Below are 11767 nucleotides of genomic sequence, written 5' to 3'. Positions count from 1 at the left end.
CTTATTTATTGTTTATAATAAGAAACGGACAGCATCATCCCAGATTTCCATCCTCTAAGACAAACTTTTAAGAGGAATTTAAACCGTGTCTTCTCCAAGCTGCAGGTGGTTATTCTGGATCTCAGCTCATGCAGAGGTATGTGCAGAGAGGAGGGGCAGAGCAGGAGCTGCATCCTGTAATAACATCACCCCCTAGTGGAAAGGACTTGTCAGTACAGTCATGTCTGAGGCCTCTGTACCGCAACTTGGATAAGACATATTTTTATGGCATTAACACGTGTCGTTTGGTCATATTTGTCTCACAAGGTCTAGTGAATATTTATCCAGGACGTAGATGGCACTCACTTTTCTTTCCTGAGCCGTAGGACACTTCTGTCTATGGATTAAAGTGTCAATGACTCACCTGGCCTGGCTAGTGTCTGCAAAATCTATTTAATTAAGAGGTATAATAAAATATATTACAGACTCTAGGGTGCAGAAGTTCTTCTTGTTGTTGTCTTTCATGTTCTACATTTTGAATTAAAGATGTCATGGTTGGCAGGACACTAGTAAGTCTTTTAAATCCTTTTTTCATCCTTTTTTTTAAATCAAAAAATACATTTTTGATTGTCTATGGATTACACACACACACACACACACACTTTTAGGAAAATAAATAAAAACAGATATTTTTGAAAGTGAACACTTCATATAGATTTTTTTGTCCTTGGGGAATTATAAAGACCTTCATCTTTAAGTGTTGAAGGGAAGTCTGACAGTTCAGTTGAACAAGAAGCGAATATTAACATATTCGTAGCATTACATATTACTGATACAACTCAGATGGGAGAATACTGAGCAGATTTAAAACGCGTGTGAGCATTTATAGAAGCTGTTTGAACACTTTCTCTTCATGTGTGTCTGCGTCTCTGACAGACAGCCTGGCTCAGCGCAGTTTGGAGATCCATCACAAACCCGGGAGCATTTCAGTTCAGCCTTTTGATCGCACATGGAGCTCAGTTGCATCATCTTTTGAATATTTCATCTCTCTTTCACTTGCTTGATCACTTGTTCGCCGATGGAAATTACAGGCCACAGAGAAGAGCAAATGGGAAAGTGACAGAAAGAAGTTCAGAGAAAAGAAAAAAGATTCGTCTGTGGGAGGACACACCGGGCAGTGGATGCAATTTGGCTTTCATACGTCTGTTTTCTTCTTCTCTGTACCATCTTTAAAAGGAGAAAAATGCATCTTCTCCCATCACAGAGAGCCATTAAGATGGTTTTGGCTATCTGGATTGAACAGCACACTCACATGCAAGGACACTCATCTCCAATTTCACAGAGTTGGAAAGGTGTAATATAATGTCAGAACTTCAGTACACAATTAATTAAAAAAAACTCATGCTGCTTGTAGCACCAAAAGAGAGCTCAGTGGCAGTATTACCAAGTTGCTGATACATGCTGGCATATAAATGAGACACACGCAGTTTCCTCTCACTGTGTGGGTTTTGTGTACTGACTATTAGGACTAATGGAAGGATATTTCAGCTGTTAATGGAAGGATAGTTGTTGGAGCAGGAAAGAAAAAGCTTCCTGAAAGGATTTAGTAATTCGGTGCTTGGTCTAACTCCATTGATCAGCTCATTATACAGCACTCACTTCTGGGATTCACACTTTCTGTCAGTCCTTCCATTCGAAACAACAAGAGGGATGTTGAAGCTAAAACAAACAGGTTACTCATCAACTTTTTAAACTAGATGTTTTATTCGCTCATTTTTAAATGATAAAGAAACTCAAAACAATCTATAAATATATATAATATTTACAGCCTGACAGGTCTAAGCTGATGCTCTGCCCATGGAGAGTTGATAAAGAAAAGAGTTGTGATGACCTTGGACCTTTTCTCGTTATTATTATTAACCACAGGCTTATCTAGAAGCGCTGCACCATCCCTCATCACAAATGTATGTGTTTTTAAATTGGAGTCTTAGAGTGAATCTTGGTTAATAAATACAGTATTATGTAGTCTGTATAAAAAGATGATCTGTTGAACATTATGTAGCTGCAACTGATGTTAATAAATCTCTACAAGTGCCTTATAAATGGTTTATGAAGCGTTTCATTGTTTCGTAACCACAAATTCAAGTTTATTACCGATAAACTAACCATTTATTAATGATGGTTATTATAAAGCGTTACCCACTTTAGATCAAAGCACACATAACAACCATAGTTGTTTATTAGCATGCATATATAGGCTCTTTATTAGCCATTAAAAAGCACTTATGACCATATTCTGTAACTACTAGGCCATTAACCAAGAGTTTTCCTTCAGTTACGTCCTAATTACTGCCTCTTTTATAGTAAGGCGGTTGTTGTACTACAGTCTTAAAATGATTTGCGAAGTATGGGCCTCAGAGGGTGGGAGTACCACAAGGCATAAATTCCTAGGGGGCCCCTCCAGCCAGCGTTACTCACCATGATATTATAAATACTGTGACACCAATGAAAACATTTATAAAAAACCAATGAAGAAATACAGATTTATTTTCTTCAATTTCCAATGTTCAAACTGGTGGAATTTTTAACAATTTAAACCTAAATAACTTCAGCGTCGTCATATTGTTAGTAACCCACATTATAAGGCCAGTGATCATCGACAAACAAAACACTGATTTTGAGGCAGCATCAGAGGACAGTAAAGGGCCTTTATGGGAGGTTTAAAAAAGTCTATAGTTGTCAACAAAACACAAAACCACAAGTGTGTGTCCAAACAAGTCTGAAGGAACTCTTTGTACCTCAAAATATGTTCCCACTGAGGTCGTGCTCATAATTAATTCACAGTGGAACTTCTGAGTAAAGTCAATAAGTGCTTTATTATGACTAATAAAGAGCCAATATGCTACTAACATGCATGCAAATAAGCAGCTAGTTAATGGTTAATAATTAAACCCAAATCCAAGATCCTCCAAAGGGGCATACTTCAAAACATAACTGCAAAAACTCTAACCGAGTATATTTGTCTAATTTCTATCTCATTATACTTAATATCAGACACATCACCTAGAAAATAGCATTTTAGTGAGACATAGGACAGCTATTTTTACTTACTGTATGACAAGCAACAAACACCTTGTTTTCATTACTCTTTAACTTATTGTTTAAATAATAAGTCACCACAATGTTCAAGCGTTCTGTTCATGTCTGCATCTGTCTGCAATCTGCGTTGAACAACAAAAGAAAAAAGCCACAGAGTGTGTGTTTTTAGATTTATTTTGGATCTCAGTTTAAATTTCTATAACATCATTCATTCAAACTAACATGACATCTAAAGGTACCAGTTAAAAACAACAAATTAGTCCAAAATAGCTAGATTATTTTCTGCAGGAGTGATAAAACATGAATAATATGTTACTCTTAATGGTTGATAGGCTGTGTCCATGTTGTGTATCTCGCATTAGTCTTTGACAGACAGTCTGCCGTGCTCTACCCTAGATAGTTACAAACGTATCCTCTTCAGCATGATGAGAATCACAATCCCAGGTTTTTGCATAGAAAAACATTGACTGAACTGTTCTGCTGTCGCACGATCAGAGCCGGACGCGTCTTTGAGATATCGTATGTCAGTATAAAGTGTGTAAAGTGCAGAAACGGACAGAGTAAGGCAGAGGGTCGGGTCTAAACAGAACGCATCTATTGCTCTAGCGAGATAAGGATGAAGAGAGTCAAGCAATGTGGAGATAAACAGGAAGGAAGAGAGGTAGAGAGAGATTGATGGAGGAGAGTGTGGTGTATGATGGGTAATTTGAAGGGCATGTGTTAGATAAGGGACACGGAGGGAGAGAGGAGGTTAAGAGGGTCCAGGAAATAATAACTACCTTTCAATTATCTGTCTGTGGGATGAGATAAGATGAAATGACTTTATCCTAAAATCTAAATCGTTGCGATGCTCACGCAGAGCTCCGTTTACCTTTGCTGCATCTCCACTGCTAATATAACAGCATCTAAACTCTGAAACCAAAGGCCTCCCTGAGTCTCCAAAGACCAAGTTTGATCGTCAGTTCAGTGGAAAAGCTCGAATCATCCTCACTTGAAGCTCACGTTGATTGTCAGTCTCTCCGTCCAGCATTACTTGGCCTGGAGTTATATTCATGTATCATCACTTCTTATGCTTCTTTGCCGGTTGACCCTGACAAACATCCATCAGCTACTGAGTCGCCGCAGGGCAAACTCTCTTTGTCCTTCTCCTCAGATTCTTTTTTTCCGCCTTCATCCGAGCCCTTGTTGGCGTTCAAGACCTCGCTATTTTCATTCACTGCAGCGTCTTCCTCCGCCTCTGTCTCCAGGGGTCCTTTCTCGTCTTTACCTCTCGCCCTGTGCTCTTTGTCGTGCCCGTCTGCGTCTGACTCCCCCGCTTCCTCCGACAACGAGTACATCTGTCCCGCGCCTGATGCGTCCTCATTACCGCTCCTGTGGCGTTTCTGGAACAAACCAAAGTCAGTGATATCTTTGGGGAAATTTTTCCTCTGGCTCGACTTCTCGCCGGAGCTCTCATCAGAGACCGGGGACAAGAGTCCATTAGGTAGGCCGTTGGAGGCTTCGGGCGGCCTGGGTGACGCTGTGGAGCTGCCCTGCTTGAGGATGGATGCGATGATCTTGAATCGGTTGAGTTTGGTCTTCGCCTGGCTGATCTGAGGGCAGGGAGGCACCTCGAGCGAGGAGCCGGAGTCCGCCGAGCTGCTGCCGGCCTTCGCCCCCGGGAGAGCAGGCTTCCCCGTCTTCATCATGCCCATCACCTCGTAACGAAAACTGGAGATATCTTGTTTCAGCTCCTGAGAGAATAAGGCAAAAAGGTGAATCAACAAATGCATTTATTTTAGTAATTAGTCCCAGTTGTTCGTATCTGCAGAACACTCGATTCAATTTAAACTCAGTCAATACTAAGTGGATTAAGTGTAATGTATAAATAATGACACAGCAATTTCTTTTTCTAACAAAGCAGAACATTTAAAATGGGTGATTTTGGCTCTTTTTTAAGGCAATAACGTATCTTGGATGAAGTCCAGATGAAATAACTGACGACATACGTGAACAAGCCGTGTGCATGGAAAATGTAATTTTATGGTTCTGACTGATCCCAATTTAATTGTCTTTAAACCTGCAGTAACTAATTTGTCTGACCACTTGAGGGTAGCAAATACAAGCTGTAATCACATCACTGGCTCAGGCTACTATCACTTTTTAAGGGTGTTTTCACGCCTGTAGTTCGGTTCATCTGGTCCTGAGGAAGGGAAAACATGGTAAACCGTTGCACTTTAGGGCTGCTCTGACTTTTTTAACAAACGGAACAAGAGGAGTTAACATTATGTTACACAGACTGGTAACTGCATGTTTTTGTTTATTTTTTTGTTTGTTAATTTCCTGTTTTATTTTGTAATGATATCCCTTGTGTCTTGTTGTCACTTTCTGCTTCCTGCTCACCTGTGTTCCCAGTGTTCAGTTTCCCTCCTGTGTTCTTGTGCTCCTCTCCCCACCAACACCTGTCTCACATCATTCACTGCACTGCTCTGTTCCCAGTGTCTCTCCACCTGCACCGCATCCCCTCGTTAGTTTAGTTTGTAATTAAGCCTGTGTTGTTCCCTCACTCTTTGTTGGTTCATCAGTCCTGTGTCTCCTGTGCTCATGTGCCTGTTCGCCGGTCCTCCTGTGGTCCCCGAGTTCCTGATTTATTCCTTGTGGTTTTCTGGTTTGTCCTTAGTTTTTTTCCATTAGTTTGGTATTTTCCTTTGCCTGCCTTTTTGTTATATAATATATTGGCATTTTCTAATATTGGCATTAAAGCTCACTTTTTGTCTCTCTACCTGCCTGCCTCTGTGTACGTCTTGCGTTTGGGTCCCGTTTGCGTAGAGTTTCTGTTCGCCCTAACAGTAACTTGATTGAAGATTGTCGTCCTGATCATCAGGACCCATGTGGGGAAGTCAAATTTCAGTGAAATTAATGTTAACACTGTAATGATTCTGGTGTGTATATTTAAACTCTTTGGTCTCACAAAGAGCTCACGAAGATTTAACTCATTTAAAGTAGTATTAGACTGAATAAATGAGCTGAAAGAGTACTCTGAGGATGATTGAAGGGCAAGAGTCTTAACAGCTTTTGACCTTTTGATCAGGGTAAATACGCTGGTGAGCATACTTGTTACAAATTAAGCTAATGCTTTGCATAAATGTATGTGTGGCTTACAAAGATCTATTATAAAAATAGCTTCCTGAAAGATTTCACAACCAACAGACGCATTTATTGTATATTTTAGATGTACCATCACAGACTGACACCACTGTTTCCTGGCAGTCTCGGCCCACTGGCTTTTTCCCGCATGTGAGTGTGATTCCTTGAATAAAGGCAAATGTGAATACACCCTAAGTTACAGTTGCCTATTTGCACATCCAGCAGTTTTGAATTAATTAGAATTCATTTGGAGCTGTTTGTGTCTGCATCTGTTGAGCAGACAGTCTAATTTCCCTCTCTTTGTAGCTCAGTTTTTGGTTTCTACCAACTCCTGAGGACAGTATCTGTCCCATTAGCTACTAAATGTTGCACTATAGTAACGTTTGCCAGCTAGTTGCTAACTCTGGTTGTCATTTGGTGTTGTGCAGGTTGTGTACAAGTGGGTTTTTAGAGCTCCAGTAGGCTCCAGTGCAGGCATAGAAGCTCCTAACTGGTCTAATAAAACTTCTACCATCTCAGGATCTCCGGTATGGCCGTATAATGGCATTTTGGATTGAAAGTGAGGAGTTTTTAGACGTATGAAAGCATATCAAAACATACGTGATCACAGTTGGACGCTATTTTGTCACCATTTATACATGAGAAACTGTGTTTTGGACTTTTTTTTACTGGAATGAATCTACTGGACTTTTGGGAATAAGAGAAGACAGGTTTTGTTGGAGACGCTTCATCAGTGGCTTGGTTGGCATGAATCAAATCACAAGAATCTAAGCTTTGAGTGCCAACTTAGCGTAGTTGCTGAGCTGCCTACCTTGAAGTTCTCTTCAGTCAGGCCTTCCTCTGTCTTGGCATCTCTGATCATGGCTGCCACGTAACGTTTCACCAGGTTTCTCAGTACCTCCTACATCAGTGAAAAAAATGGCTTTGAATACGTTTAAATCTTCTTGTATTGGATGAACGTGTTGCTTCCCAACACAATGCAAATCTCAAACAATCAGTCAGGAAAAAGATGGCAAATATACACAAGGAAACACATTTCACGCAACATCTCCCATGAAAATTACTACAACAACCACCTGCAGACAACGACAAATAGAAAAGCCTCAACAGAGAATGGTGATGACAGCCCATTGAGTGTATCTGTTAGGCCTATTATATGTGACATCGCAAAAGCATTTTATTGACGGATTGAAAAGAAGAAAAAAAGGAAGGTGCCAAACAGCAGAATGTGTGATCTGTCACTCACACACACAAACAAACAAACACACACATCAACTTCAGCTTGCTTTGAAAGAGATTACATTTACCTGATACTGATGGTTTAACCTCAGGTTCTCTGCCGCTCGCCTCTGCACAGACATCAGATGCCAGACAGGTTGAGTTACAGAAGAGAGAAAAAACATTTTTAGCTTTTCTCCACAGTAGCACTAACTCGTATTAAACTTTGTAGTCCGTGGGTCTCACTGCATGTGGCCCCTGAGCCTTGTGGCGGAAAACAGACTCTGAAAGACTCTCAAATTAGTTTTTTTATCATCTAAAGAAGTGGATTCTACTGTTTCGGAGTGAAACTAATGATCATTTTAATTATTAATCAATCTGTTTTCCCAGTGGTGTTACCATGGCAGTGTTTTATTTCACCATCACTAAGAAAACAGATATTCAGTTTACTGTCATATAGATAGACTGAAGAAAAGCAGGAAATCCTGACACTTGAAAGCAAAGCACTTTGCTTTAACAATGACTGAAATGATGAATCGAGTGCAGTTAATTTTCCCGCTGATCGACTAATTGGTTCAGCTCTGTTACCATTACAAAATGACCGGACTCACAAACAAGAGCGACTAATGGCAGCTTTTAAGAAACCTAGACTATAAACTTAAATAAAATAGCACATTTTCAGAGTGGATTATGGATTTGCTGTGTAACATTTTAGTACAAAAGTTTTCCCACCCGACTGTTTCTGAAGTTCCCTTGTCAAACAAACAGACCTGAAACTCATATAAATGTGTCTTTAAAGGGAAACTCAATCGATCGATTGTTTGTTTCTAGACAGTCCATAATGAGTGCTACGCTAGACTGCTTTTAAAACCTGGCGTCAACATTACCCACAATGCATCTTAGCCACTGAGTGACATCACTTCATCAATTTATCAGATTACATGCAGCTTCCTCTGGAGACACGAAAGGCTTTCTGCTATTCTTTCTCACATATGCAGTAGTACTCCCAAAGACCTGTAAACAGGAGTAAACCTTTAAGTATTAACCAGTTCACTTACTCCGAGAGATCCAATAGTTTCAGCCCGCTTTGAGCTCATCCTCCTCTTGCACACCTGCTTCTTGATCCAACAGATGAGGTACCAGAACGATTTGGGGCTGGGGATGATGTTGAACGGAGCCGGCAGAGTGGCCCCTTCTTCAAAGTAACTCATCCACAGCTTTGTCCGGGCAAACTTCCACTCGATGTCAGCGTGATCCTGCAACCAACATCAAGGCACATGAAACGCGCTGCACAACACAAGCATCCTCCACGCCACACGGTCATGTCTGCAGTATGTTTGTGCTCACAGCAATGTGCTGGTACGAGTTGTTCATCATGGCTATGAGCATGTTGAGGAGCACCACCAGTGAGATGATGTTGTAGGTGCCGAACATGGTGGCGCCGACAAACTCGGTGAACTGATGGTCTGCATCCACGTTGGTCACATACAGGCTGATCAGACCGAAGATTGACCAGAAGAGAGACTGTAGGGTCTCAAACAACCTGCAGCAGAAATACAAGGGCAACATTTTATCAATCGAAGGGTTTTGCTTGAGAAAATTCAGCTTTAACATCAGTTTCTCTTGGCAACTGAAAACTTTTTAAGCGTTTTCACACTTTTTTGCAACCAGTAACAGCAAAATACACAGACTCACAGCTCTCTCTTTCTTTGTCACTCAATTTCACAGCATCACACATCCACACTACACATGCAGGCAAGATGAGATTCATGTGAACTTACGTGGAGAAAGCGTTATTCTGCTCCACACAGCGGATGCCTTTGCATTTGCCCTTCTCGGCCTTGGTCTCGTAGTAAAAGTACAGCTGATTGAGCCCGTTAGCAAAGGCCAGCAGGACCTGGAAAAAGAGAGAAGAGTGTATCGATCCAATTATTGAAGCGAACCCATGTGTTCCTTCGAGGGATATCAGACCTGGTCCTAACATCCGTCCTGAGTGATCCAATCACAAGTGGGTAGTCAGTTCACACCTGGCATTAACATGCTTCCCGACATGCATCTTGAGTGACCACTTGTGATCAAATCTCACTTCCCCACTCTATATGCAAATAACTGCGTACGTACATCGATGGAACAAACAGATTGGGTGTTTTTTAGACTAATAAATAAATATCTTTATGTTTGATGCTTGCTGAATGAACAAGAAGGCCCAGACAGTTAATAATTTGTTGTAGACAGCATTTAAGACTCAACTCAACAACTCATAAAATTGAGCGATTTTATAAGGGAGTCTGGGGACTGTGGACTGCCTGTATTGGTTTCTGTTTACTATTTGTACAATTTGACATGTTTAACATGAATAAAATGTTGTCTGCTCTCTTGAATTTAGTGTAAATTATGAAATCAGTTCAAACAGCTGCTAAAAGCTGGCAGGTAACACGCACTTTAGTCACAGGACACATGTTGATACCAATTGTGAACAGCCTCTTTCTCATACAGTAGTTACTGTGCCTTACTTTATACTATTGTATTCATGTCTATATTCCTGCTTTGTGTGTTTACCAGACAGTAGATGAAGAGGAACTTCAGGATGTCTAACAGCATTCTCCCCAGAGAGATCTGCAGTGGCCCCAGATGAGAGTTGGCTGTGAACAGCGAGATGAGGCGCAGGGAACTGAAAATGTTTGCGATGGCAAACACTGCCTCAGCTACTAGAGTCGGGTGCCACATCTCCCACTGGTTCCTGGGTTTACTACCGCTGTACTGAAGAGGACAAATAACGGTGGACAGATAAAGTGAGACGTCAGGTACACTACATCGGTCTATTCTTCTGCCGTTCATAGATTATTGGTTACCTTGGTGTAGGCTACGATCTTGAGGGAGATGGTGGCCAGGTACAGAGAGTTCATGACAAAGTCCATCAGGTTCCACCAGTCGTGGACGTAGTCCTGAAAACCACCATCCCACATTTGTTTGATCTCTGCCCAGATGAATCCTGGAAATTCAGAGAATGTTTGATCATCTGTTCAAAAATAGACTCAGAAATGGACACAGGAAATACTTGTTTCTGATGAGCTGTCAGGTGTAAGCCAGAACAGTACAGAGTTATTTCAGGTATCCAGGGCCGTGAACATGAAAGCCCAATTAATTTCTGCACTGATAAATTTAGGTGAGTGGGAGCTGGAGCACTCTACATTGGATGGGCATGAAACTCCCCTGACTGAATCACCAGTGCCAAAGATCAGAAATTGTATTACAAAATATCTGGTTACTATATTAACAAGACTAAGAGTCTGCAGCTCTGTGGCGCTGTATCTAGGCACAGTGGTGCCAGGGGGGTCCCTAGTCCTGATCCTGTTTGTCAGAATCATGGACAGGATGTCAAGGTGCAGCCGTCCTGAGGAGAGTGTCTGTTTCGGGAACCTCAGATTTGCCTTCCCTCTCTTATGTTCAGGTCAAAACCCTAACCCCGGGAACATAGGGCCCTTTGTCATGTGCCCATTATGTACGGATACTGGATGATATCTCCATCCCTGTAGCCACACTGGTAGTGTTTATAGACCTGAGGAGAGTAATCAGCTATGACTCCCAAGCAGCATAAAATGACTGCACACCAACTTTACAAAACAAGTGATGAGTCGAACAAAGTGGCCACGGTGTTATTTTAGTACACCGGGTACACCCACCTACAGGCCCTCAGTCCTCACCCCTTTTACTCACCCAGCACCCAGGGCAGGATCATCCACTCCACAGTGGTCGGTGCAGGTCCCTGCCTGTCCTGCTCAGTCGTGACAATGTGCTGAGAGGCGAGGAGCAGCAGGAACAGAAAGGTCAGGTAGGACGCCGTGTGGCAGATGAACTTGATGAAGGGCTTGCGGATGAAGAGGCCGTAGCGACTCTTTGGAGCGATGAGGTAGCAGAGAGCAAACGCGGGGTAGAGGAGGCCGATGAAGACGCAGGTGAAGAACTTCCCAGCCCACTGGCGGCGTCTCCAGCCAGGGAACTCGTCATACCAGCGGGATGCCAAAAGCTGCTGGCAGTTTGGCTGAGCTACAAACTTAAAAAGAAATGAAAGAAGGGAGGGGAGAGTTATACTCTTCATCTGTCTGATCTACAGAGAGGACTTCACTAATCTAATGTATGATCGCAGCATCGTAAGCCTAAGGCTGTTTTTACACTGAGAATGATGCCCAAGTGACCACATGCCAGAATTAGCACCTGCAGCAAGTTCCAGTTTGGAGCACACAAACGTGGGAGGAGGATGTGTTGGTGGTGTCAGAATGTGAAGGCTCATCATCAACACACTTTTAGACAGTAATCAGACGGTCAATTTCACTTTCATCAATGC

General features: G+C 41.9%; 1 protein-coding gene across 1 annotated transcript in view; it reads right to left on the bottom strand.

Annotated features, from left to right (window-relative positions):
* Positions 1-3231: 3231 nt before the first annotated feature.
* trpc4a (transient receptor potential cation channel, subfamily C, member 4a) overlaps positions 3232-11767 on the bottom strand; it is a 29689-nt gene continuing 21153 nt past the window's right edge. Inside the window, exons 7-15 of the mRNA XM_084372916.1 lie at positions 11140-11476; positions 10275-10414; positions 9982-10182; positions 9204-9319; positions 8770-8965; positions 8481-8678; positions 7512-7553; positions 7016-7105; positions 3232-4811 (exon numbers count right to left, since the gene is read on the bottom strand). Of these exons, the coding sequence (XP_084229042.1) occupies positions 4146-4811; positions 7016-7105; positions 7512-7553; positions 8481-8678; positions 8770-8965; positions 9204-9319; positions 9982-10182; positions 10275-10414; positions 11140-11476 (1986 nt within the window). The 3' untranslated portion in view covers positions 3232-4145. The remainder of the gene's footprint in view (positions 4812-7015; positions 7106-7511; positions 7554-8480; positions 8679-8769; positions 8966-9203; positions 9320-9981; positions 10183-10274; positions 10415-11139; positions 11477-11767) is intronic.

This window comes from Pagrus pagrus (assembly GCF_965226575.1).
Source record: "Pagrus pagrus genome assembly, chromosome: 14".
In the NCBI taxonomy this organism is placed as follows: domain Eukaryota; kingdom Metazoa; phylum Chordata; class Actinopteri; order Spariformes; family Sparidae; genus Pagrus; species Pagrus pagrus.
Note: the sequence above shows the minus strand (reverse complement) of the source record. Positions and strands in the feature narration are given on the sequence as shown.